Below are 27,119 nucleotides of genomic sequence, written 5' to 3'. Positions count from 1 at the left end.
ATATAATCTTTGTGCACTCAAGGTCTGCAGGCAAAGAAGGACAGTGGAGTGGCAGGTAATGCCCTTTTTTATAGAAACATCTCTGTCTAATGATAAATTCACATCATCTCTAAAACAATGTTAATTAATCTTCAAATATTTCATCTAAAATAACCTAGCTGAATTTTATTCGTGAAATCACACAAATTAGTACACTTTTTTCCCTTTTAAAGATCTTACTGTAATCCTTAAATTGTTTATTTAAATATAAGCTAAATCATGAAAATGAAATAAATCATAAAGAATGATTTATGAGTAAGCAAATATCAGAGAAAGCAACCAAAGTACTTGAAACTGTTTTATTTATGTCACAACACTGCAATGACTGTTGCTTCTTTGAGCTTTTGTTTTATATGCTGCGAACCGGGGGATAGTTTGTTTCCACCGGAACCTTTGTGCGTGAGATTTTACGTGGGCGAACAGTGCAGTTGGGACACGGGAAGATGGAGGTGCCGGAGGAAGAAGCTATTCGTGAGTTCGTTACAGTAACAGGCGCCGAGGAGGAGCGGGCCCGCTTTTACTTGGAGTCCGCGGACTGGGACCTGCAGGTAAGGCCGGTATTTGGGGGAGGGAAGCGTGAGTGCGACTTATCCTGCCGGAGTCGGGCTCAAGTTTGGGCCTGTGCAAGTGTCCCGTTAAATGGCGCCGGGTTAGCGCGGTTCCCCCTTATAATGTGATCCTGCTCCGGGGCCGCAAAATGCTGGCCTGGTTCAACTCCCTCCCCCTTTATGGGTTGGGTCGGGGTTTTGAGTGGTGATTCAGCAACTTTTAGCCGCAGTGCGGGAGCCGGGCCTGCATGAGGGGGAGATGTGGGATCAGTGAGTCAGTGGCCCTGGATGGATTATAGAGGAGATGGCTGCAAATGGGAAGAAGTGCATCGTTTGCGCCCCACGATCTATGCCCAGTGTTACCATCAAGCGTTACATACAGCTGAAGGACTTTTGGCCCGCGTATGAGCTTCGTGACCTGGCTTTATTAGTAGATTTGCTTTTTAAAAAATGATATTTTTGCAGGGAGGGAGGGCTTTAGTATGCAATGACCCACCACATAGCATTTTGAGAGGGAGTCAGCCTTGTCCATTAAAGTGCCTGACATCAAGATCTTGATTAGGAAGTTGGTCACCAGAAAGTCTGGTATCTGGTGTTGGATTTGGACGTATAGAACATCAAGCTGCCCAGCATATGACCTTCTACCATGTAAAATCAGATGTCAGTATTGAAACTTATGAGAAATTGAGGCTTGGGATGACAGGTATCACAAGACATCACTTGAATGCTGCATGTTCAAACATATTCTGATATCTAGCATTGGGTACCAACGCTAAGCCAAGCAAGGGCTCAAAATATAATTCTCTAGTATCATAAAATCTTTACAGCACAGAAGGACACCATTCGACCCATTGAGTCTGCACTGGCTCTCTGAAAGAGCATTCTATCTTGTGCCACTCCACAGCCTTATTCCTGTAACCTTGCACATTGTTTCTTTTCAGATAGCAATCCAATTCCCTTTTGAATACCTTGATCAAACCTGCCTCCAGCACCCTCTCAGAAAATTTGTTCCAGTCTCCAACTACCCTCTGGGTGAAAAACTTTTTCCTCACATTACTCCTTTTGCCAATTATTTTGAATCTGTGCTCTCTAGTTCTTGATGCTCTCTTGAGTGGGAACAGTTTCTCCCTATTTGCTCTGTCCACACCCCTCAGGATCTTGAATACCTCTATCAAGTCTCAGCCTTCTCTTCTCCAAGGAAAACCGTCTCAACCTCTCCAATCTATACTCATAGCTGTAGTTCTTTATCCCTGGAATCATTCTTGTGGATCTCCTCTGTACTCTCTCCAATGCTTTCACGTCCTTCCTCAAGTATGGTGCCCAGAACTGGACGCAGTATTCCAGATGAGGCCTGACTCTAGTGCCTTATACAAATTCAACATGACTTCCTTACTCTTGTACTCAATGCCCGTATTAATAAAGCCCAAGATACTGCATGCTTAATTAACTGCTCTCTCAACATGCCCTGCCATCTTCATTGATTTATGTACGTTTACACTGAGGTCCTCCTGTTCCTGCACCTCCTTTAGATTTTCTCCCTTTATTCTAGACTGTCTCTCCATATTCCTCCTGCCAAAATGAATCACCTCACACATTTCTGCATTGAACTTCATCTGCCGCTTGTCTGCCCAATCCATCAACATGCCTACATCCTTTTGAAGTTCAAGACTATCCTCGTCGCAGTTGACAATGTTTCCAATCTTCGTTTCGTCTGCAAATTTTGAAATCATGCCCTGAACACCACAGTCTAGTTCATTAATATATATCAGGAAGAGGAACGGTCCCAACACTGACCCCTGGGGAACTCCACTATAAACCATGCTCCAATCTGAAAAACAACCATTCATCATTACTCTCTGTTTCCTGTCACTCAGTCAATTTCTTATCCAAGTGCCTACTTGCCCTTTTGTTCCATGAGCTAGAATTTTGCTCACACGTCTGCTTTGTGGCAGTGTATCAAATGCCTTTTAAAAATCCGTTACCCTTATCAACCTTCTCTGTTACCTCCTCAAAAAAGGTCCAGCAAGTTAGTTAAACATAATTTTCCCTTAATGAATCCATGCTAGCTTTCCTTAATTATCCTGCACTTGTCTAAATGACTATTGATTTTTTTTCCTGAACTAATGTTCCTAGAAGTTTCCCTACCACTGAAGTCAAACCGACTGGTCTGTGGTTGCCGGCTTTATCCATTCACCCCTTTTTGAACAAGGGTGTAACATTCGCTATTCTCCAGTCCTCTGGCACCACCCCTGTGTCCAAGGAAGACAGGAAGATTATCACTAGTGTCCCTGCACTACCGATCAATGTCATTGTACCTTTTTCATCCCTTACCTCCACCCGGAGAGATTCCGTCCTTGACCCATAGAACCATAGAAAAGTTACAGCACAGAAGGAGGCCATTCGGCTCATTTTGCCCATGCCAGCCCGAGGACACCCAGGTGCCCTTTCTAATCCCACCTTCCTGCACCCGGCCCATAGCCCTGCAGCTTACAGCACTGCACACAATACTCCAGTTGTGGCCTCACCAGTGTTTTATACAATTCCAACATTATATCCTTACTTTTATATTCTATACCTCTGCCAATAAAGGAGAGCATTCCATATGCCTTCTTTACAACCCTGTCTACTTGAACTGCTGCCTTCAGGGACCTGTGTACTCGTACGCCGATCTCTCACTTCCACCCTCTCCAGTGCTGTAATGCCATCTTTAACCAATATTGCCACTCCCACTCCGTCCCCCTCCACCCCACCCCACCCCTTTCCTGTCTGTCCTAAACAGCTTGTACCCAGAAATATTTAAAGCCCAGTCCTACCCTTCTTTGAGCTAGGTCTCTGTTATAACAATGATATCATAATTCTATTTGTCAACCCGTGCCTGTAGTTCACCAATCTTATTAACCACACTCCATGCATTCACATACATGCACATTAACCCTGATTTAGGCTTTTTTTATACTTTCCCCCTTACTCTGACCCCACCTAATGACTTACTATTGCCTACTCTAATTCTGCCAAACTCTCCAAGTATTCAATTTACCTTGATGTTACTCTCTGATATATCCTCCTTATCACTTAATACTTCTCTACTCCCCATTGCCAGTTTTTCTCCTCTCCACTCTGAATTTCCCCTCGGGTTCCCATCCCCCTGCCAACCTAATTTAAAGTCTCCCCAACAGCACTAGCAAACCACCGTGCGAGGACATTAGTCCCAGTCTTGTTAAGGTATAACCCATCCTTCTGTTACAGAGACTCCCACAGCTACCTCGACTACAGCTCCTCACACCCCGCTTCCTGTAAGGACTCCATCCCATTCTCTCAGTTCCTTCGCCTCCGTCGCATCTGTTCTGATGATACTACCTTCAAAAACAGTTCCTCTGACATGTCCTCCTTCTTCCTTAACCGAGGTTTTCCACCCATGGTCGTTGACAGACCCCTCAACCGTGTCCGGCCCATCTCCCGCGCATCTGCTCTCACGCCTTCTCCTCCCTCCCAGAAACATGATAGGGTCCCCCTTGTCCTCACTTATCACCCCACCAGCCTCCGCATTCAAAGGATCATCCTCCGCCATTTCCGCCAACTCCAGCATGATGCCACCACCAAACACAACTTCCCTTCACCCCCACTGGCGGCATTCCGTAGGGATTGTTCCCTCCGGGACACCCTGGTCCACTCCTCCATCACCCCCTACTCCTCAACCCCCACCTGTGGCACCTCCCCATGCTCACGCAGAAGATGCAACACCTGCCCCTTCACTTCCTCTCTCCTCACTGTCCAAGGGCCCAAACACTCCTTTCAAGTGAAGCAGCATTTCACTTGCATTTCCTCTAACTTAGTCTACTGCATTCGTTGCTCCCAATGCGGTCTCCTCTACATTGGAGAGACCAAACGCAAAATGGACGACCGCTTTGCTGAACACCTGCGGTCTGTCCGCAAGAAAGACCCAAACCTCCCTGTCGCTTGCCATTTTAATACTCCACCCTGCTCTCTTGCCCACATGTCTGTCCTTGGCTTGCTGCATTGTTCCAGTGAAGCCCAACGCAAACTGGAAGAACAGCACCTCATCTTCCGACTAGGCACTTTACTGCCTTCCGGACTGAATATTGAATTCAACAACTTTAGATCTTAAACTCCCTCCCCCATCCCCACCCCCATTTCCGTTTCTTCCCCCTCCCTTTTGTTTTTTCCAATAATTTATATAGATTTTTCTTTTCCCACCTATTTCCATTATTTTTAAATCTATAACTATAATACCCTGTCAGTCTTTCCACCCCACCCCCACTAGAGCTGTACTTTGAGTGTCCTGCCATCCATTCTTAATTAGCACATTCTCTTAGATAATATCACCACCTTTAACACCTCCCTGTTTCTTTGTCTGTAACATCTTTTGATTATCTGTATCAGTGCCTGCTTGTCCCTACAACCCCACCCCCCAACTGCACTCCTCTCCTCCTCCCCCCCCCCCCCCCCCCCCCCTCCCCCCCCCCGGACCTTAAACCAGCTTATATTTCACCCCTCTCCTAACTTCACTCAGTTCTGCTGAAGGGTCATGAGGACTCGAAACGTCAACTCTTTTCTTCTCCGCCGATGCTGCCAGACCTGCTCAGTTTTTCCAGGTAATTTTGTTTTTCTTCTGGTACAGGTCCCACCTTCCCCAGAACCAGTCCCAGTGCCTCAGAAATCTAAAGCCGTCCCTCCTCCTCCAGCCACATGTTGAATTTCTCAATCTTTCTATTCTTGTGCTCACTAGCACATGGCACTGGGAGTAATCCTGAGATTACTACTCTCAAGGCCCTGCTTTTTAATTCCTTTCCTGATTCCCTGAAATCTGCTTTCAGGACCTCATCCCTTTTCCTACTTAAGTCATTGTGCCAATGTGGACCATGACCTCTGGCTGTTCACTCTCCCCACAAAAGAATGTCCTGCAGCTGTTCTGTGACATCCTTCACCCTGGCACCAGGAGGCAACATAACATGCTGGAGTCACATTTACGGTCACAGAAACACCTGTCTGCTCCCCTAACTATGGAATCTCCTACCAGGATAGCTCTTCCTCCTCCCTTCCTGTGCAACAGAGCCAGCTGTGGTGTCACGAGCTTGGTTCTTGCTACAGTCCTCTGAGGAACCATCTCGCTCACCAGTATCCAAAATGGAAAAGCAACCACAAGATAGCCTTGGGATTCCTGCACTACTTGCCTATTTCTCTTAGATATTCTGGCAGTCATCCATTCTCTCTGTACCTGTGTGCTTCTTAGCTATGGTGTGATCACCTCTCGAAACATGCTACCTACATAATCCTTGACCTTGCGGATGCACCACAGTGACTCCATCAGCCGCTCAAGTTTCTGCAGCTGGTGGCACTTGCTGTAGATGTAGTCATCAAGGGCATTTTGTGCCTGTGTGACTTGCCACATTCTGCAGGATGCAGATTCCAAATGGCTGAGCTGCACTGACTGACCTTAAACTTTATATAAAGTGTTTATTAGAGATTTGTATAATAGTAACTGTCCTCCTTGTTAAGGAGATGAGCAAGCTGTCTTGGGACAACCTGGCTTCAAGATGATGCACCGAGCAATGATAAAATAGAACAAATTTACCCTTAATGACAACTTTGCTAAGTCTGATCATGGAACCGGAAAGGCCTCCTGAATTATAAGCCACTGTTCATTGATCATCTAGCTGAATCGTTGATGGGAAGAGAATGACCTGTTACTGGGATTGGCATTTGCCTCACTCCGCTCCCCATAACTGCATAAGCAAATGCATTAATGAATAGACTGGACCTAAGTTCAAAATTTACATAAACTCTATGCTTTTAAATGCTGTAGTTAAACTCCAATACCACTCTCCCTTGCTTATTTAGCTACCTGCGCAGGCATGGCTGTTGCCAACCTTAACCAAAGTTTTCTGAGCTTAAGTAAGATATGCCCTTTTGGGGAGGGTACATTCTATAATTAGGCAAACAGTTTGATTTCTCAGTTTAATTTGTGGCTTTGGTTGGGTTTATGCAACTACCTATTACTGGGTTGACTGAAAACCAAACGGAAAATCTCAAGAAAACTGAGTACGTAGGATACATGGCACAGAAATGGCCCATATCGGTGTTTATGCTCCACTTGAGTGTAAGAGCAGAGGTGGTTCCCTGTTTTTAAAAAAAGTCCTAAGTAATGATACACATAAAGCTATAATTGAGAAAAGCTCTAAACCAGAACTTTTCCACTGAAAAGTTAAGGAGGAATCTAATAGAGGATTTTAAAATTCTGATAGTTTTTGAGAGGATGCATAGCGCAATACTTTGCATTTTTAGTTGACAATTCTGTTGTAAAGCCAACACTTACACAATGGAGTAAAAAAACATCCTGCTGTGATTCTACTTAACAAATAGGAAAAGGAAACCATTGAAGGTGAAATGAAATTAACCATTAGAGAAAAGCTCTAGGAAGATGAGGAAGCTTAAAGGGCAAAGAATTAAATGAGAAAAACTAGTTAAAATATTTAGATGGAAGAAAATGTTTAAAAGCAAAGAGCAATCAAATTAATCTGATGTAGACCATGTTTTCTGGGACCTTAGAAATATTTTTCAAACCCTTAGATTATGCTCCACCGTTTACAAATTTGCGCAGTTCCATAACATTCCTGGTAATGTAATTATGCAGAACTGTTCTTAATGACTGGGACAGCGACTCAGAGACATACAGTTCCTTGATGTTTTCATTGTTATTGTGTTTGGTAAAGGAAATTATTCATCTGAAGTTTAAGGCATTTGTTTTTAGACAGTTTGCGAACTAAATACATTAAAAGCAAATCTGCACCATAGCAATCTAAGAAGCCGTCCTGCTCCATTTAGAGTGGATGCCACTTGCTGAACTTTCACTGACATACCTGTGCGTCAGTCCTGACCCACTGAGTGTGCTGCTTGGAACTCCAAGGGCATCAATTTCCTTCAATCAAATGACTGTTCTCCATCTGTTAGCCCAGAAATTCAATATTTTTTCAGAGAGATATCACAGGTGAACTGTCTCTCATTCTGACCCAGTATCAGCACTCTCTAGCAAGAGTTACTGATACTGAGATTCCTGGTTTACTCCTTGCTGGCCTAGAACACTGAGGGCATTTGTAGGATCTCCCTGCTATCACCATTGATTGAGATCAGCTAACTCGCATAGACTGCAAATTGAATTTGGTGATCTTCTGGACTGTGCGCAGACTGACTTACTGACAACCTTTGAGGAGGAGCCATCAAATCTTTATAGCCATGTTCTTAGATTTTAATTCTTTTTTGGTTGGAGTGTGATTTGGTAAAGACAGTGCACATATTTTTGAATTCACTGGTTTAATAAACACATTCAGATTTAAATGGGGCAGATTAAATGCAGTAGTGGGTTGCTTGCTGCTAATCTTTTTCAATAATTGTGAATAGTTATGGTATGCTTAACATCAGTTGCTAATTCTGATTCTTACTGCATGTTTTCTGAACTTCGAACAATATGTTCACCCTGCAGGTCAAGGATGCAACATTGATAATCTAATCATTTTGTCTTCATTTGGAATGCCTCATGGTTCCATGGGCTATAATGACCTAAAGGATCTTTGGAATCCTGTATGGACTGGCTGTCATTTTTATATTAAGACTGAAATGAGAATTTTTGTGCAACCACAATAAAGTTAATTTGATGCTTGAGAAAGATCTCCAGTATTGTATGTTTGGTTGCAGCTCGCCCTGGGCAGCTTTTATGAAGAAGGTGGTGACGATGATGTGATAACTCTTCCACAGCCTGAACCCAGTACAGGTTCGAGAACCGTAGCACCAAGGTGAGGGCCTTATGCTTGTGTCAGACTCCGTACAATTGTTAGTGCTTTCCCACTTCATTATTCTCCTCTACCGCCTCATTAGCTTTTGGTACCTTACTGGAGTACTGATCTGCTGTCATATCAGGTTTGGCCCAAGTGCCTAATCTTTGTGTGAGCTCACAAAGTGAGTGCTGGCAGGTTAACTTTAATGTCCATATATATTTGTTTCCAATGTGGATTACTGGGTAATGACTGGAACAGGAGTCTTGCAGCTAAGTGACCTGCTAAAACACGTTTTATCTCTGCACCGCAGCCTAAAATTGCTGGGAAATAAGAATGTCCCACCGGTGTAGCAAGTAGTGCATGTCTGAAATTAAAATCCGTGATTGAGGTAGAAAGTTTTTCGCTCTTTATCTAACTCTTGCTGACCTAGGTGTACTCTTTGCTAACAGCAGATGTCAAACATTGAAAAAAAGGTTGCATTTCCTTTACTACAGGCATTTTATTATAATGAGTACAATAAAATAAACACAAAATCAAAACTTGGTGTTCCATCCCATGAACTTGCATTTCACAGCTGTATAGACATGCTACCACCAAAGTTAACTTTTAAAACCTGTTCCAATGCTATGTGGTTTTAAATTTGTATCCAAATTGTGTTATGGTTAGCCGTGTGTTTAATTACATTCTTGAGGCTAAGCGTAACAGTGGAGCTGCCGGGATTTACCCTTAACATTTACAGTACCAAATCTGTTTGTTTTATTTTTCTGATGGCCAAGAGTACAAAAGTTAATTGTACTATAATTGGTTGCATGACTGCAAACAATTGTTAGTTACTGGAGGTATGCAAACCCTGTGAAACTACAAGGGATGTGAAAAGATTCCCTGATTTGGACACGTGGTGTGTATGTATATTGGGATAGCTGAGAATGTTGAGATCATTGATTATTTCATTTCGATTTATCTCTGTTTCCTTTATATTAGTATTCTCTGCCTTGGTCCTCTTTTATTCCATCCCAGATTTTATTTTTCGCTTCTCTGTTTGCTGATGTCACTTTGCTGTCATCTGCCTTAGTTGGATGATAATATCCAGAAATGACTTTAGCATTTCTGCTCGTGCACAGTATTATAGGCCATGACGCACCGCACATTCTTAAATAAATCTTAGCATGGTAACTGACAATTCCCTGGTGATGAGTGAGAGCCTTCTGGGACACTGGAAAAACTGTTTAGGGAAAAAAACAATTAACCTGTGTCTAAGCAGGGTATTGTGGATATGTATAGAAAGAAGTGACTTAATATTTCATCCTGTGAGGGACCACCTAAATGGGCATTTTTCTGGGGTACATTGTGTTTACAGTGGGGGATTGTACTTAAGAGCAGTAAGAAGTCTCCAGTGCAAATACAGGTGTCATGAATCAGTCTTGATGGCAACACCATAATCATGTAATGTGTTTTGCTAAGTAGCATGTTGTTTAACAGCCCACTCCTATATTTTGATGCCAATTTATGTCAAATGAAATCTATTTATTGACTCATTCTTTGATTTCTGTCTGGCTGTAGCTCTGTTTTTAACACATCATCGGATCACTCTTTTGCCGCACAAAAGATTAATACACAAGATAAGATCACACGGAGTTAGGGGTAATATATTAGCTTGGATAGAGGATTGGCTAATCAACAGAAAGCAGAGTCAGGATGAATGGGTATTTTTCTGGATGGCAAGCTGTAACTAATAGGGTGCCACAGGGTTCGGTCCTTGGGCTCCAACTATTTACAATCTATATTAATGACTTGGATTCAGGGATAGAAGGTACTATAACTAAATTTGCAGATGACACCAAAATAGGTGGGAAAGTAAGTTGCAATGAAGAATAAGAAATTTACAAATGGATGTGGACAGGTTAGGTGAATGGGCCAAAATTTGGCAGATGGAGTTTAACGTGAATAAGTGAGGTTATCCATTTTGGTCGGAAGAATAAAAAGGCGACTTAATATTTAAATGGCGAGAAACTTCAGAATGCTTCAGTGCAGAGGGATCTGGGTGTCCTCGTGCATGAATCGCTAAAAGCTGGTATGTAGGTATAGTAGGTAATAAGGAAGGCAAATGGAATTTTGGCATTTATTGCTAAAGGACTAGAGTATAAAAATAGGGAAGTGTTGTTGCAACTGTACAAGGCATTGGTGAGACCGCACCTGGATTACTGTACACAGTTTTGGTCCCCTTACTTGAGGAAGGATGTAGTTGCATTGGAGGCGGTTCAGAGGAGGTTCACTAGATTGATTCCAGAGGTGTGGGGCTTGTCTTATGAGGAGAGATTGAGCAGTTTAGGCCTATACTCGCTAGAGTTTAGAAGGATGAGAGGAGATCTAATTGAGATATATAAGATGCTAAAGGGGATAGACAAAGTAGACGTGGAGCGGATGTTTCTCATTGTGGGGCATTCTAGAATGAGAGGCCATAGTTTTAGGCTAAGGGGTATTAGATTTAAATCAGAGATGAGGAGGAATTACTTTTCTCAAAGGCCGTGAATCTGTGGAATTCACTACCTCAGAGTGCAGTGGATGCTGGGACGCTGAATAAATGTGAGGAGGAGATAGACAGATTTTTAATTAGTAATGGGTTGAAAGGTTATGGGGAGAGGGCAGGAAATTGGAGCTGAGGCCGAAATGAGATCAACCATGATCGTATTGAATGGTGAGGCAGGCTCGAGGGGCTGAATTGCCTACTCCTGCTCCTAGTTCATATGTTCTTATTCTTTGCAGTGGCATAAGCCAGTGTTCTATGCCCTAGTTAACTTCTCTTCCTCCTAGGAGGAAGGTGAGAATTAATCTGCCTTTCTTTGGTTAATGAAGGATATTTTTCTGACTATAACTTTTTTTTGATTAAATTGAAAGTAAATAATAAGGTGAAGTGTCCTTTATGTAATTGTAGTAATGTATCTCCTATATTTAAATTATAGTGATGCCCGAGTAACCTCGTTCAGAGATTTGTGGCATGAAGAGAAAGATGACGAAGACGACGAGGGCCAAAGGTCTGCAGATCAATCAGTTTCTCAACTAGAATTTTGTAATTCTCTGTTCAATGCACTAAACTTTTTTTCCATATTGGAATACCCCAATATATCTTTTTCATGTTGTAACTTCCACTCAAGAGTATGGGATAAATATCTAATGGAAAATTGATTAGAGTGCTATGGGGAAAGATCATGGAAGTGGGACTAATTGGATTTTTTTTTCATTATTCATTCATGGGATGTGGACTTCGCTGGCTGGGCCAGCATTTATTGCCCATTCCTAGTTGCCCTTGAGAAGCTGGTGGTGAGCTGCCTTCTTGAACCGCTACAGTTCATGTGGTGTAGGTACACCCACAGTGCTGTTAGGAAGGGAGTTCCAGGATTTTGACCCAGCGACAGTGAAGGAATGGCGATATATTTCCAAGTCAGGATGGTGAGTTACTTGGAGGGGAACCTCCAAGTGGTGGTGTTCCCATCTATCTGCTGCCCTCGACCTTCTAGGTTGTAGTGGTCGTGGGTTTGGAAGGTGCTGTCTAAGGAGCCTTGGTGAATTCCTGCTGTACATCTTGTAGATGGTACACACTGCTGCTGCTGTGCATTGGTGGTGGAGGGAGTGAATGTTTGTGGATGTGGTGCCAATCAAGTGGGCTGCTTTGTCCTGGGCGGTGTCCAGCTTCTTGAGTGTTGTGGGAGCTACACTCATCCAAGCAAGTGGGGAGTATTCCATCACACTCCTGACTCGTGCCTTGCCGATGTGGACAGGCTTTGGCAAGTCAGGAGGTGAGTTACTCATCGCAGGATTCCTAGCCTCTGACCTGCCCTTGTGGCCACAGTATTTATATGGCTAGTTCAGTTCAGTTTCTGGTCAATGGAAACCCAAGAATGTTGATAGTGGGGGATTCAGTGATGGTAATCCCATTGAATGTCAAGGGGCAGTGGCTGGATTCTCTCTTGTTGGAGATGGTCATTGCCGGACACTTGTGTGGCGTGAATGTTACTTGCCGCTTGTCAGCCCAAGCCTGGATATTGTCCAGGTCTTGCTGTATTTGGTCATGGACTGCTTCAGTATCCGAGGAGTCACGAATGGTGCTGAACATTGTGCAATCATCAGCAAACATCCCCACTTCTGACCTTATGATGGAAGGAAGGTCATTGATGAAGTAGCTGAAGATGGCTGGGTCTAGGACACTACACTGAGGAACTCCTGCAGTGATGTCCTGGAGCTGAGATGACTGACCTCCACCAACCACAACCATCTTCCTTTGTGCTAGGAGGTATAACTCCAACCAGTGGAGAGTTTTTCCCCCGATTCCCATTGACCCCAGTTTCGCTAGGGATCCTTGATGCTACATTCGGTCAAATGCTGCCTTGATGTCAAGGGCAGTCACTCTCACCTCACCTCGGGAATTCAGCTCTTTTGTCCATTTTTGAACCAAGGCTGTAATGAGGTCAGTAGTTGAGTGGCCCTGGTGGAACCCAAACTGGGCATCAGTGAGCAGGTTATTGCTAAGCAAGTGCCATTTGATAGCATTGTTGATGACCCCCTTCCAGTACTTTACTAATAATCAAGAGTAGACTGATGGGGCGGTAATTGGCCGAGTTGGATTTGTCCTTTTTGTGTACAGGACATACCTGGGCAATTTTCCACATAGACGGGTAGGTGCCAGTGTTGTAGCTGTACTGGAACAGCTTGGCTAGGGGCACAGCAAGTTCTGGGGCACAAGTCTTCAGTACTATTGCTGGAATATTGTCAGAGCCCATAGCCTTTGCAGTATCCAGTGCCTTCAGCCATTTCTTGATATCATGTGGAGTGAATTGAATTGGCTGAAGACTGGCACCTGTGATGCTGGAGACCTCCGGAGGAGACCAAGATGGATCATCCACTTTGCACTTCTGGCTGAAGATCGTTGTGAATGCTTCAGCCTTATCTTTTGCACTGCTGTGCTGGGCTCCTCCATCATTGAGGATGGGGATATTTGTGGATCCTCCTCCTCCAGTGAGTTGTTTAATTGCCCACCGCCATTCATGACTGGATGTGGCAGGACTGCAGAGCTTAGATCTGATACGTTGGTTGTGGGATCGCTTAGTCCTGCCTATCACTTGCTGCCTATGCTGTTTGGCACGCTAGTAATCCTGTGTTTATCACTTCACCAAGTTGACACCTCGTTTTTAGGTATGCCTAGTGCTGCCCTTGGCATGCCCTCCTCCACTCTTCATTGAACCAGGGTTGATCCTCTGGCTTGATGGTAATGGTAGAGTGAGGGATATGCCGGGCCATGAGGTTACAGATTGTGTTCGAGTACAATTTTGCTGCTGCTGCTGATGGCCCATAGCGCCTCATAATGCCCAGTCTTGAGTTGCTAGATCTGTTTGAAATCTATCCCATTTAGCACAGTGGTAGTGCCACACAACACGACGAAGGGTATCCTCAACGCGAAGGTGGGACTTCATCTCCCCAATGACTGTGCTGTGGTCTCACCTATCGATACTGTCATGGACAGATGCATCTGCGGCAGGCAGGTTGGTGAGGATGAGGTCAAGTATGTTTTTCCCTCTTGATGGTTCCCTCGCCACCTGCCACAGACCCAGTCTAGCAGCTATTAAGACTCGGCCAGCTCGATCAGCAGTGGTGCTACCGAGTCACTCTTGGTGATGGACATTGAAGTCCTCCACCCAGACCTCATTCTGCACCTTTGCCATCCTCCATGCTTCCTCCAAGTGATGTTCAACATGGAGGAGCACTGATTCATCAGCTGAGGGAGGGCGATACGTGGTAATCAGCAAGAGTTTTCCTTACCCATGTCTGACCTGATGCCATGAGACTTTATAGGATCCGGAGTCGATGTTGAGGACTCCCAGGGCATCTCCCTCCCGACGTATACCACTGTGCCGCCACCTCTGCTGGGTCTGTCCTGCTGGTGGGACAAGACGTACTCAGGGATGGTAACGGTGGAATCTGGGACACTATCTTTAAGGTATGATTCCGTGAGGATGACTATGTCAGGCTGTTGCTTGACTAGTCTGAGACAACTCTCCCAATTTTGGCACTAACGCTCAGATGTTAGTAAGGAGGACTTTTCCGGGTCAACAGGGCTGTGGTTACCGTTGTCGTTTTTGGTGCCTAGGCCGATGCCGGGTGATAACTTTACTAAAGAGCTGGCACAGGCACAATGAGCTGAATGGCCTCCTGTTCTGTACTATTCTATGATTCTAGCTGTATAAAGGACAGTTGACACACTTGTTCCATGGTCCTGGTGAGTTTGATACGATGAGCAATGATGCAACCAGTAAAGTGTACACCAGAGAATGTCCTGGTAATCTGTTCTAATTCATTACTGTCTGATTTTAACTGTATTATGGCCTGTACCGTTCCTCTACTTGATTCCCTCCAGCTTGGGGTGGTTGTCACTGCCAAATTTTACCAACCTGATTGGGACCTGCCCCTTATTATTTACTGGATGGGAACCCCTCGTTTATTTGCAGATTCTTAATGTTTGGTTCAGATCATTGTACACACTTCATTACCCTATCAGTTGCTAACAATATAAGGAGTGAAGTTCAGATCACAATATATATATATATGTGTAGCTGATTTGACAGGCATTAACCCAAATTATACTCAGAAACACAGTTAATATCATTTTGACCTGCAGTCCTTCAATTATTTTTATCCCTTTCTTTGAGGACATAGTGATCAATCTTTAGGTCACTGAGGTTAGTTTGTTCAACAGGGTTGAAAGCCATAGCTACTGTAACTTTTTATTTTTCCTATGTAGCTATTAGGAAGCTGTAAAATACCATTTTCATCTATCTTAAGAGGATTTCAAAATCGTGTGGGGCTAATGCAGGATTTGGTATTTTATTGCTATGTTCCACTGCATGTGAATTTAAATGTCTATTCCTGTTGTATTCTACAATTCCATGATTACGCAGGTAGAGCTTCTTAGTCTATGCAGCAGTGTGAAGCCTGAGGTATATTGCTTGAATGATTTTTTTTTAATGTGTTGAAGTCTTTGGCCCACTTACTGGTGTGGTTATGGAGTGGAGTTGGATGGTTTAAATGTTGTGAAGGGTATGGCATCAGACGTCACAAGTTGGAAACAACCTTTTAATACAATATTGAGTCCCAATTTTAAGCCTGCTGTTGTACAGAAAGTTGTTTACTTTTTAGAAGTCTCTGTTTCTTAAGGTCATTCATTAAACTGCTTTATTGGCTTTAAAATCTGAGCATTGAGCATTTGTAGTTTTAGCTTTGAAACTTTGTCCTTATGTGGTGGGGGAGTCACTTTTGTGTTTACTGTAAAGTTCTGGAAACTGTTCAGTGCTGAAACTTGGGTCTTAACTGTGTACTTGTGAAAATGCAATTTGTGGTAGCATTAATTCATTGGTTAACCTTGTGTAATAGCAAAAGTAATTATTGCATAATGTTCCATCATTAGAAATGAGGTAAGCCATCATGTCTGAAATCTAAAGCATGCCATTGAACAAATTTGTAGTGAAAGGAAAAAGTTGAAATTGTTTGTTTTATACTATTGAAGTGATGTATTCATCAGTATAGTACTGAAAACATGAAGCAGATTGCATGTTTCCTTGAGGCTATTCATGCATAATGATTTTATATATATATATATATGTATATATAATATATACATATATATGTGTTTATTATTTTAAAGGTTTTATGCTGGTGGATCAGAAAGAAGTGGCCAACAAATCGTTGGACCTCCAAAAAAGAAGAATTCTAATGAAGTAGTGGAAGATCTGTTTAAAGGGGCAAAGGAACATGGTGCAGTTGCTGTTGAGCGAGCTGGCAGAAGTCCTGGAGAATCCAGCAAATCTAAAGTATGTATGGTATTGAAAGCCACCAAGCAGAGTTGTCGGGTGGTTTGCAGGCCTGTGACTGCCTTGCATATCATCAGAGTAACTGAGTTGATAGAATACAAATGCAGATTCATAGTGATAATCAATTGTATTACAGTGCTAGGTTGATTATAGTCCAGTGTTCTGATTTTATTCCCCAAGATTGTTTATTTTCTGCTCATTCCAAGTTTCTCCCATTATAATTCAATATGAGCCAATAACCAAGTGATTTCATTTCGTCTGTGAAGATGCTTATTTTCAAATTGTTTACATTGTTAACTCCAAATTATGGACAGATATGCCGCAAATATTGTATTCTGATGCCGAATTTGATTAGCACAGCTGCAGAAATTTGCTCAAGATGCCAGAGTTCCTAGGTGCCTGACTAGAAAGTTTTATTGCTTACAGATCAACAAAGATATTGGAGTTAAACCTATAATAATTTTTGAAGCAGATTTGCACATCCATTCTTTTCTAAATACTTTTCTTAACACCATTTCCAAATATAGTGCTAGCAGGCTTTCACTTGTGCTAAAAACAAAAAACTACTGCGGATGCTGGAAATCCAAAACAAAAACAGAATTACCCGGAAAAACTCAGCAGGTCTGGCAGCATCGGCGGAGAAGAAAAGAGTTGATGTTTCGAGTCCTCATGACCCTTCAACAGAACCCTGTTCACCTTCTGTTGAAGGGTCATGAGGACTCGAAACGTCAACTCTTTTCTTCTCCGCCGATGCTGCCAGACCTGCTGAGTTTTTCCAGGTAATTATGTTTTTGTTTTCACTTGTGCTACTCTCCCACAGCCTCTAATTCATTCAAAACTCTGCTGTCTGCATCCTATTCCACACTAACTCTCACCCCCAGTCACCATTTCCCTTGCAGATCTTCGTTACATAGTACTGCACAGTATTGACAGCGCAGAAACAGTTCATTCAACCCAACAGGTGCATGCCTGTGGTCATGCTCCCCCAAGCCTCCCATCCTTCATCTAACCCCATCAACAGATCCTTCTATTCCCTTCTCCCTCATGTTTATCTGGTTCCTGCTTAAATGCATATATGCTAGTCACCTCAACCACTTCTTCTGGTAACGCGTTGCACATTCCAACCGCTCTCTTGGTAAAGAGATTTCTCCTTATTTCCCTATTGGATTTATTAGTGACTATCTTATATGCATTTATGGTCCTTAGTTCTGATCTATAGCCAAGTCTGATCTTCAAGAATGTTCATATATGAGCATTTGCCAACCAGATTTGTTGGATAGAGAAAAGAAATGGGCGTCCTGTATTTATTTTTATATTTCATTTTCTCTCCTCTTGACCCCTCCCCCTTTCAGCCCAATACTACAGAGGTCAATTGCAGCACCTCACTTAAGCTATTTTAATGTGGACTCGACTTGAGCAATGCTATGCTAGATGGTATGCATTTCCCACAAAGTGACTAAATTCTCTACGTGCAACATCTTGATTCCTTGCATATCAAATTAATTTTGTTAATGTGTTAACTTTCAGCTCTATTGTGTAGGTGAGGGAATCCTACGTTTTGATATGGCTGCTGTAGTTTAGTGATTTTAAAGGTTTTGCTTTTACCCTTAATACAGGAAGGCAGACTTTATATTAAATTTTTTTAGCCAAGCTGTGAAACTTAATTTTTTTTCTTTCAAAGCCATTTGGTGGTGGTGGATACCGTTTGGGAGCAACTGAAGGAGAACAGTCTGCATATGTTACAGGAGAGAGGAGACCAGAGACAGCACAAGATGTAAGTTTTATAAGAAGGTGCATTCTGGCTTCTGTGTAAGCTAAGTTTCTTTCTGATCAGAGTGGAAAAACCCCCATGAGTACATGGGAGTAACATTTAATGTCATTATTTTTCAACTTAAGAGTCATGAATAGTTTTGTTTTTGCTTAAAAAGTAATGAATAAACTATTTGGTTTAAACAACTTTAATATATGTGGATAGATTAGAAACATATCATCTTTAAATTGTTAGTAGGTCTGTATTTTTGATCTTGGCCTATCTAGGTTGCAGATGACCATGTGCATCATGAATTTCCTATGAAACTTTTTGCTTTCAGCTCAAATGCTTGTAGAATTATTCTTAATTTTTTCTCCTAATGCCACGATAATATGTTGATTCTGCAGCACTGTAAAGCATATTTCAAACATTTAAAAAGGTCTCTGAACAGATTCCCAACCAGCTTTAAGTCAAGTGCTCTCTCCAGTTTCAAATTGGCAGGTATTTCTGCAGTGTTCTCTTTTTCTTATTTCTCTAGATGTGGGCAACGCCGATGAGACAGGATTTATTACCCATCCGTAGTTGCCCTGGAGGCATTTAAATCAACTGCATAGTTTGGCTTTGAATTACATGTAGACCAGACCAGGTAGGGGTGGCAGACCCCTCCCTAAAAGGAGTGAACCAGTTCAGTTATTGTTTGCCCAAAAATTCTCAGATTTGAACCCTGAGTTGCTAGTGCACAGTTATAAGCGCAAGGCTACTGTACCTCTGTAAAAAGAGGAAGCAGGAGACTTATTAAATGCAGTCTTTGAAGTGAAAGTTGTTACAGTTTATTTATAACATGACTCTTCAGAGTAAAATAGTAAGTGACTTTTTAACAACACTTAAATTTGGAATTGAGGTAAGCACCAAATTAAACTTAAATCATTGCTTCGCTTTATTCCCAGTTGTTGCTCCCATTGTTTAATTTAGATCAGATACTGTTGGGAATGTTGCTGAAGTTTAGCCCATGACCTCATTCAGGGTATAGGGCAGTGATGTTATAAGAAATTGAAACCATTATGTGGAATTTTACACCTGTAAGTACTGGCAATTAGACAAGTTTGCCTGTCAGAGTCTGAACAGAATGATTTAGATTGTACTGTTTTTAAAAAGACTGGATTCCACCTCTTTCCTAATGTTGTTCAACAGGTTCATGTTATACTGAAGCTCTGGAAAAGTGGTTTCAGTGTTGATGATGGGGAGCTGAGAAATTACACTGACCCTGCCAATGCCCAATTCCTAGAAGCTATTAGGCGAGGGTAAGTGACCTATTTCACAAGTCTGGCTACGTTGGAATTCAGTTGTATAAAGTTTGCTCTTGCAACTACTATATTTGTAACAAAAGTAACTTGTCTAAGGTGATTGCTACTGGATAAATTCTAGCTGCAAGAGCAGAATCTATTTAACTGACCAATATGTCAAGTAAAAACATGGGGAGAATTTGATATACATAACTGGGTTGTTTGTTGTGAAAGATGCAACTTTTTGTAAATATGGACCATCAAGTGGTGTCAGAGGTCACTGCATGAGAAAATGCATTTCTTTACATTTCACTGTGCTGCACTGGAGGCTTTGGCCCAGAACTGCTGATCTCCGGATGGTAATATCCTGGAAGTACCCCCAAAGATGTGCTAGGAGACCGCTTGGAAGTCCCGACACAATGATTACACGGGAACTGCCCAGGAAGTTTGGACTTCCAATGGGCAATTCTCCAGCATCTGGAACGCTCCGAAAAGGTTTTCAACTCTGAATAAGAGTCAGAGACTTCGGGGACTTCAAACTTGCTTACCTGAATAGTTACCCAGGAACTGTTAGGGAAAAAACAATTAGAACTCTTGGGTAACTATTGAACTGAACCCCCAATCACTCACGCTGAACAACCTGACCTGACTGACCACCCCCCCACCCACCCAATCCTCCGACCCCTACCTGACCCGACCTCACCACCCTACCCATCCTGCCTACTTACCTCACTCACGCTCATTCACTATCACAGTGAAAAGCTATTTAAATATCCCAAAGCTTTTCAGTGCATTAGTAAAAGAAGACTTGCTAAAATACGGTAGCTAGTGCCATAAAAAGGGGGCATGGCTAGGCTTCCCCCAACAATCCTTCACTACGAAGGAGGACTCCCAGGGTAGACGGTGGTGTAGTTGTAATGTCACTGGACTAGTAATTCAGAGGCCCAGGTTAATCATAGAATCATACAATGATACAACATAGAAGGAGGCCATTTGGCCTATCATGCCTGTGCTAGCTCTTTGTAATAGATGTACTATTAGTCTCTCTCCCCTTGTCTTTCCCCAAAGCTCTCCAAATTTTCTTTTTCAGGTATTTATTTATTCAATTCTCTTTTGAAAGTGTTATTGGTTCTGCTTCCACCACCCTCTCAGGGACGCGGGTTTAAATCCCACCATGGCAGCTGGTGGGATTTAAATTCAATTAATAAATCTGGACTTGAAAGCTAGACTCAGTAATGGTGACCATAACCATATCATCGATTGTTGTAAAAACCCATCTGGTTCACTAATCGTCCTTTAGGGAAGGAAATCTGACTCCAGACCCACGACAATGTGATTGTCTCTTACATTACCTTCTGAAATGGCCTAAGAAACATTCAGTTCAATGGCAATTGGGGATGGGCAATAAATGCTGACCTTGCCAGTAATACCCACATCCCATGAAAGAATAAAGAAAAAAATACTCTGCATTTCTGAAGTGGCATGGTTTGGAAGTCTGGGTGAGAAATGCAGGGTTCCTAACTTCTACCACCCTTTGCATGTAGACGTGTTTCTTAACTGCTCCCCAGCATCGACTGGCTCTTTCACCAGTGGAAAACAGGATTTTGAAATAGGAAATTGGATTTTAAAAGGACCTTTTAGTTCCTTTCAAAATCCTAAAAAGCACGATCAAAACACCCATTAACCTTCTACATTCCACTGAACACAAGCCTAGTTTATGTATTCTTTCCTCATAATCTAAATCTTTGTATTTTGAATCCCTTTTGTTTAAATTAAGTGCATCTAAAATGGCATTTTCGTTCTTTTTCAGGATAGTACATCGCCTCTGATGTCATATCTGGTCCATTCTCTTGCTGTAGAGAAGCAAAGCAGTTTTAAGGAAATAAAAATGATCAATTCTAGCAAAACATTTTTTTCTGTCCTCCCCTTTAATAATCATGTTTATGTGGATTCTTGATACACTTTCAACTTTTCTGCCTTGGTTATCAGTATTTTTGAAAATGTTGAAGACTGCTTCAAAGTAAACTAGATAATTTGAAGCTTTCTTAGCATAGGTAAGGAGTGCAATGTTAGCAATCTTGTTCACTGTAGATGGTTGCGGGACTGGCAGTACTGTGGATTAGATCTCTTACTCGAATATAGGTTCTGTCAGTCTAGAGCAAAATGTAAAATTTTGGATGATCTAATTTATTCTGGAATATTTGATGGACTATAGATAATAGGCTGGCTGCCGAAATTGAAGTTCATTCTATTCTGACAAGGCTGCTGATATGAACAAGTATAAAGAATCTCCTGTCAAGGTGTTACTTAAGCCAGTTACCATGTATTTTTCATATATTATTGTTTTGTTCCACCTGCCAAGGTGAGTGCATGTGTTAGTACATTAATACTTCAATCAAGCTAGTCCCTCACCTAATCCTGAGAATTCTCACCTCCTGATTGTGGAGGTATTGCAGTGCAGCTCATTTGACTTCAGGAGAAAGTCAAGGTTGCCTGCTTTCAGGGCAATTCCAAAATACTTTGCAGGAATTTGTTTTTTATACTTTATATGGAGCATTGAGTAAAACAGTAAGTTTCAGTTCCTGATGTTGTTTCTTCTTTTTTGAGTGTCCTTCATTCTGTTATTCACAGTGAGATTCCACTGGAGTTGCGAAGATTGGCCCGAGGTGGACAGGTAAATCTGGACATGGAAGACCACAGAGATCAGGAATTTGTAAAATCAAGGGCTGTGTTTAAGGCATTTGGAGGAGAAGGACAGAAGTTGGGGAGGTAAATGTAGTAACCTTGCACAAGTATTCCTTTTTTTTAAAGTCAATACTTTAAACCCCTTCTACTACCCATGCAGGATCTAATTTAAATGCGATTCACTAAGTTGTTACAGTTAGTCTGTTTGAAGCAGCGGTAATTGGGAATAGTGATGTTGGTGAGTACAAGGCATTTTGTTTCAATGTCTTTTTTTTTACTTCTGGGAACTGGCCAAATTGAGGTGGATGTCTTTTCTCGCTGGTGAACCAGGTGAAATGAATTCCAGAGTTCATTGACAGAGGAATGAGTTTTTCTACTCTTTCCTTGAAACACAATCTTTTGAATCAGCCCCTTAGCCCTTCTCTACATTACTTCCATTGATTGGATGTTTTGTTTGTGCCTCAGTCACTTCAGAGCAAAATGCAGTCCTTGAAGTGGAGGTCTACACAGCTTGAGCATGGCAATCATGGACTTGTACTCTACTGACCTCACAATAAACTGTGTTCTGCTTACTTTGTTGTTTGATGTTCTGCAATGGCTAGACTATAACTACCAGACTGTCTCACTCCCAGTTTGTTTGATACCAATCATTAAGTATATACCCCTGTTTTAAACCCCCTCGACAATATTTGGCATGGTTATGCCCCCTTTCGGATTGTCTAGGTCAGATGTCAAATAGAAATCACTGACTAGCCACAGGCATGGCTATAGCAATACTGCTTTAGCAACAAGCACTAGAAAATGCCTCATGTACTGTAGGTAAATGTACTTCATACACAATATGTTTACTTAAGAAATGTCTACCATCATTCAGTACAAACTTTAATGTATTTCCCTTTCACCTAAAGTTTGGAATTCTAGTATAAATTTATTAGACACAGGGCATCTTAGTGTTTTTTCTCTCAGCAGTTGTGTGAGATGCTTTCTTGATAATCACTCTGACGTTGATGTTGATTTGCGCAACAAGACGCACCAGTCCAACTCATATTCTCATCTGAGGATTGCTTTATCCCAGATCATGTTAAATTTAATCATGTCATGATTGCTGTCATCCAGGAATGCTACAGTTTCTATTCATATTATGCTTTCTGCGTTACTTACTATTGCCACCTAAAAATGCCTTTCCTGGAAGCCCTAATAGAAAGCAGTCATGCATTACATAACATTTACTGGTTGAGATTCTAGCTTAGGAACTCCCAGTTTCTATTACAAAACAAAACAAAAATAGAATTACCTGGAAAAACTCAGCAGGTCTGGCAGCATCGGTGGAGAAGAAAAGAGTTGACGTTTCGAGTCCTCATGACCCTTTTTGTTTTGTTTTGTATTTCTAGCATCCGCAGTAGTTTTTTGTTTTTATCCCAGTTTATATTGTTTGGTTAAAATTTTCTATTAGCATGAACTTTCTGTTTGAACATATTTACCTTCTCTTTTCATATAATAACCTTCCCTTTTTGCTTTAATGCTTTGTAGCAAACCTAGAGCTATTTTTACTCCTGTTGTACTATATATTTCCAATCAGAATAGTTTATTGGGAAACATATTCTCTACCAGTGGGTTTATACATCCTGGGACTCCCTGATGTATTGAGTCACTTTGCCTCCTTACCTGCCTATTTGTATGTATACGCTGTAAGAGAACAAGCCTATGCATTGAAACATGCCTTTCCTTGTTTGATGTTTCTGCCAGTAACTGCTGCTATTTGTTTTTAATATTAGGGGATCACAATCAGACCTTGTTTGAGGTTAAACTTCTGAAAGCTATATAAGGTTGTTTTACTTTAAATATTTCATATTTTGGACTATGTTCATTTGCAGCTGATTTTGTTTAGTCTGCACACCCTTGACTCTTCTACCTACTGTATCAGTATTAGAATTGCTGAGGGACCTTGAGTACAATTTAGAGAAACAGACCCTGTTTTTGTTTTTATTTCATAGTGCCACACCCCAACTAGTCACTACAACTTCTCCAGCACAACAAGCAGAAAATGAAGCAAAGGCAAGTTCTTCTGTTAATGTAAATGAATCGCAACCGACCACTAGTATCCAGATACGGCTTGCAGATGGAGGGCGTCTCGTTCAGAAGTTCAATCACACGCATAGGTAAGATAATGGCATCCAGTGTAATTTTCAAGCTTATTCCCTATTTTCAGAAGAGAATTGACATCGCTGATTTCCTTGAAGTGGCCTATGTATGCATTGTTGGACTTTTGTTGGTTCCCATGTCCCTGCAATAGCTGCTGCATTATAATACACAAAGCGCTCCAGAAATGTTTACATTGATCTTGCTTCCCTGTTGCATGGAAATGCTTGCAACAATGACAAAATATGAAAGAAAATGTTGTTTCTCTCCTGCCTCTCTCTCAAAGGTGCTAACATTTACTGGAGTTCAAGGTACTACTTGCCTTTCAGTACCTCATTCCAGGCATATTATTCAGGTGTGAACCTAGGCGTGAGTGTCGGGCTATTTCATCATGGACATCATTTGATCATTCCTGTCTGAGGTCCATTCAGAATACATCACAGTATGTTTTCCACTCTTTCCCTTGAGCTCTGAGGCCAGTAGTAGAACATCTAGCAGCATCTGAGCTAGCTAGCACAACTCAGAAAAGAAATTGTATCATTGACCATTTTGATCTGTGTGGCTCAGTCTATGCATTTTCCAAGCTTCAGAAAAGCAGTATAATTCTTTGGCTGATTATTGGGATTAGACTCTCAGCAACTGCCCTTCCTCTTTACTAAATATAATTTGACAATTGGAAGAGTAATTGACCAAAACTAATTCTAAAATGTTGTGCAAAATATTCTCCAAACATTTGGTTTTCATCTTTGGTTTCCAATGGAAAAATCACAAATGGATTTCTAAACATGACAGTGATGCTTATATTTATATGGAACTTTATCAAAGTTTTATTTTTAATTTTAAAATCCTCACCTTTAAAATTCTTATTGTTGTTTCCAGTTCCTCCATGACCTGGCCCCACTGTGTAATCTCTTCCAGTCCTACAATCCTCAGATACCTGCCCTGCTCTAATTCTTGGCCCCTTGAGCAGTCCTGATCGGTAATCGCATCTTCAGTCGCCTAGGCCTTAAGTTCCAAAATTGTTTCCCTAAACCCCTCTGCCCCTCCATCTCACTTTCCTTCTTTAAAACACTGCTTAAAACCAACTTCTTTGACCAAGTTTTTGGTCATCTGCCCTAATATCTCCTAACGTGGCTTGGTGTCATACTTTGTTTATAGTGCTTTTGTGAAGTACCTCGGGATTTTTTTTAATGTTACGGGTGTTATATAAATCTAATTTTTCTTGAAATGCAGTGACTCTTTTACGACAACCGTTTGGACCAGCAACATCTCTCATTTTTCCCATGAGGTAAATTGTGAGCAAATTTGGTTTCGGTGATGTTACCTGAGAGAGAGGATGGTTGATCAGAGCACTCTGAGAGTACCCTGGTCACCTTCAAATAATGTAATGGGGTTTTCAACATTAGCTTAAACCCTAGAATAAGCACTCATTTTAATATCTCACCAAAGAATTTTAACTTGAACAATTTAGCACATGCAATAGTTCACAGAGTTTCAGCCTAGGTTGTGTGCTCGCACCTGACGCTGGGTGTCTTGCAATACCTGCCCAATTGAGCATTCTTTGTGCCTTGAGCTTTGGATAGCGAGTATTTGCAGCCAATTCAACCACACTCCACGGGTATTCGAACTGAACTCTATCAATGTCCTCACCCAACAACCATAGATGTCCATTTTTCCAGCAGTGGTCACTGGAAAACAGTCAGAAGAATTTGTGGTCTTTTCTTCCTCTGTGTAGCCAGGTGCTGAAGTCAGTTGAAATAAACTTCTACTGTCACTTGAGTTGAGATCAGCTAACTCAGTATAAACCCTGATTTTTGTCTAAATACATCAGTCACTCACTGGATTAAACTCATTGAGCCATCAAGTTAGTGAATCCAATGGAAAGAAAATAAGTGCCCGATTTAGACCAAATCTGCATTTATTGACAGTTTAACAAACTATGTCAGGAACAGGTTGATCATCGTAGTACCCTGCCTTTAGAAATTTTAAGAAATTCAATCTGTACAGAAAACCTGGGATTTGTTTTGAACGTTTTTGAGAAAAATAACTTTTTTTTCCCCTTTTACAGTGTTCAGGATATTCGACATTTCATTATTGATGCCCGTCCGGCTCTCGCATATACTCCTTTTGTGCTGATGACCACCTTCCCTAGTAAAGAGCTGACAAATGAGAATGAGACCCTGAAAGATGCCAATCTGCTGAATGCTGTAATAGTACAGAGGCTGAAATGAATGCACTTCTCCATCAAACCTCATGTTTGTGGAGTATTTGAACTGTTCGGACTTTCTGTTAGTTTAACTCACTGGTTGTGATAAATTGGAGAAAATGCTTTTAAATGAAACTGTTCACCCTTAGAGTTATTCAACTAATAACATGTGAGCATTCAGTTACACAGCTTTAAGCGTGACTTTGTGATATAAACCTTAATTGCGTATTCTGATTTGTAATTTTTTTTTGCGATTTTTAAGTGAAAATATTATACATTAAAAGTTCAAATCCACAAATATAAGTTGATGCAATCCTACTAACTTCTATTTTATTGTGACTGCTGTTGTATTGGGGATGGGGTTGTAGCTTGACTGAAAATTACATTCTAAAATTAATATCAAATTTAAAACATTCTGTGTTGTGAAATGGGTCATGCACCCAGCATTGTTCATTTTGTACATTACTGCTTCAAATGAATAATCTGAGCAGAATGTTATTGTGTGTTTTTTTTTTCAGCCTGGATAATGACTTTCCTTGCTGCATGATGGAACAGTTTGTAAAAGAGTATTTTTTAGAACATGGCCTTTTGTCCATCAAAGTATCTAGAAATTCAGTAACAGCAAATAATTAGAGCGCTTGTCCTTATTATCCTGTACCTATAATTACCACATAAGCACAGAAACAGGCTATTTGACTCATCGGCCGGGATTTTCCGCACCCGCCCGCCGCCAGGATCTTCTAGTCCCGCCGCAAGTCAGTGGACTTCTGGCTGGGGCGCCGCCTTGCCCGTGGCAGGTCCAGAAAATCCCAGCCATTGAGTC

General features: G+C 41.6%; 1 protein-coding gene across 1 annotated transcript; it reads left to right on the top strand.

The window, feature by feature from the left end:
- nsfl1c (NSFL1 (p97) cofactor (p47)) lies at window positions 1–26,614 on the top strand. The gene is made up of 9 exons (XM_078555267.1): window positions 1–587; window positions 8,298–8,395; window positions 11,338–11,409; window positions 16,068–16,233; window positions 17,915–18,007; window positions 19,175–19,284; window positions 21,898–22,035; window positions 23,946–24,110; window positions 26,159–26,614. The coding sequence occupies exons 1-9, from the start codon at window positions 483–485 to the stop codon at window positions 26,319–26,321; spliced, it is 1,110 nt and encodes a 369-aa protein (XP_078411393.1). The 5' UTR covers window positions 1–482; the 3' UTR covers window positions 26,322–26,614.
- The last annotated feature ends 505 nt before the right edge of the window (window positions 26,615–27,119 follow it).

The sequence above is a fragment of the Cetorhinus maximus genome, chromosome 13 (genome assembly GCF_964194155.1).
Source record: "Cetorhinus maximus chromosome 13, sCetMax3.hap1.1, whole genome shotgun sequence".
In the NCBI taxonomy this organism is placed as follows: Eukaryota; Metazoa; Chordata; class Chondrichthyes; order Lamniformes; family Cetorhinidae; genus Cetorhinus; species Cetorhinus maximus.
This window is presented reverse-complemented; position numbering and strand designations above follow the sequence as displayed.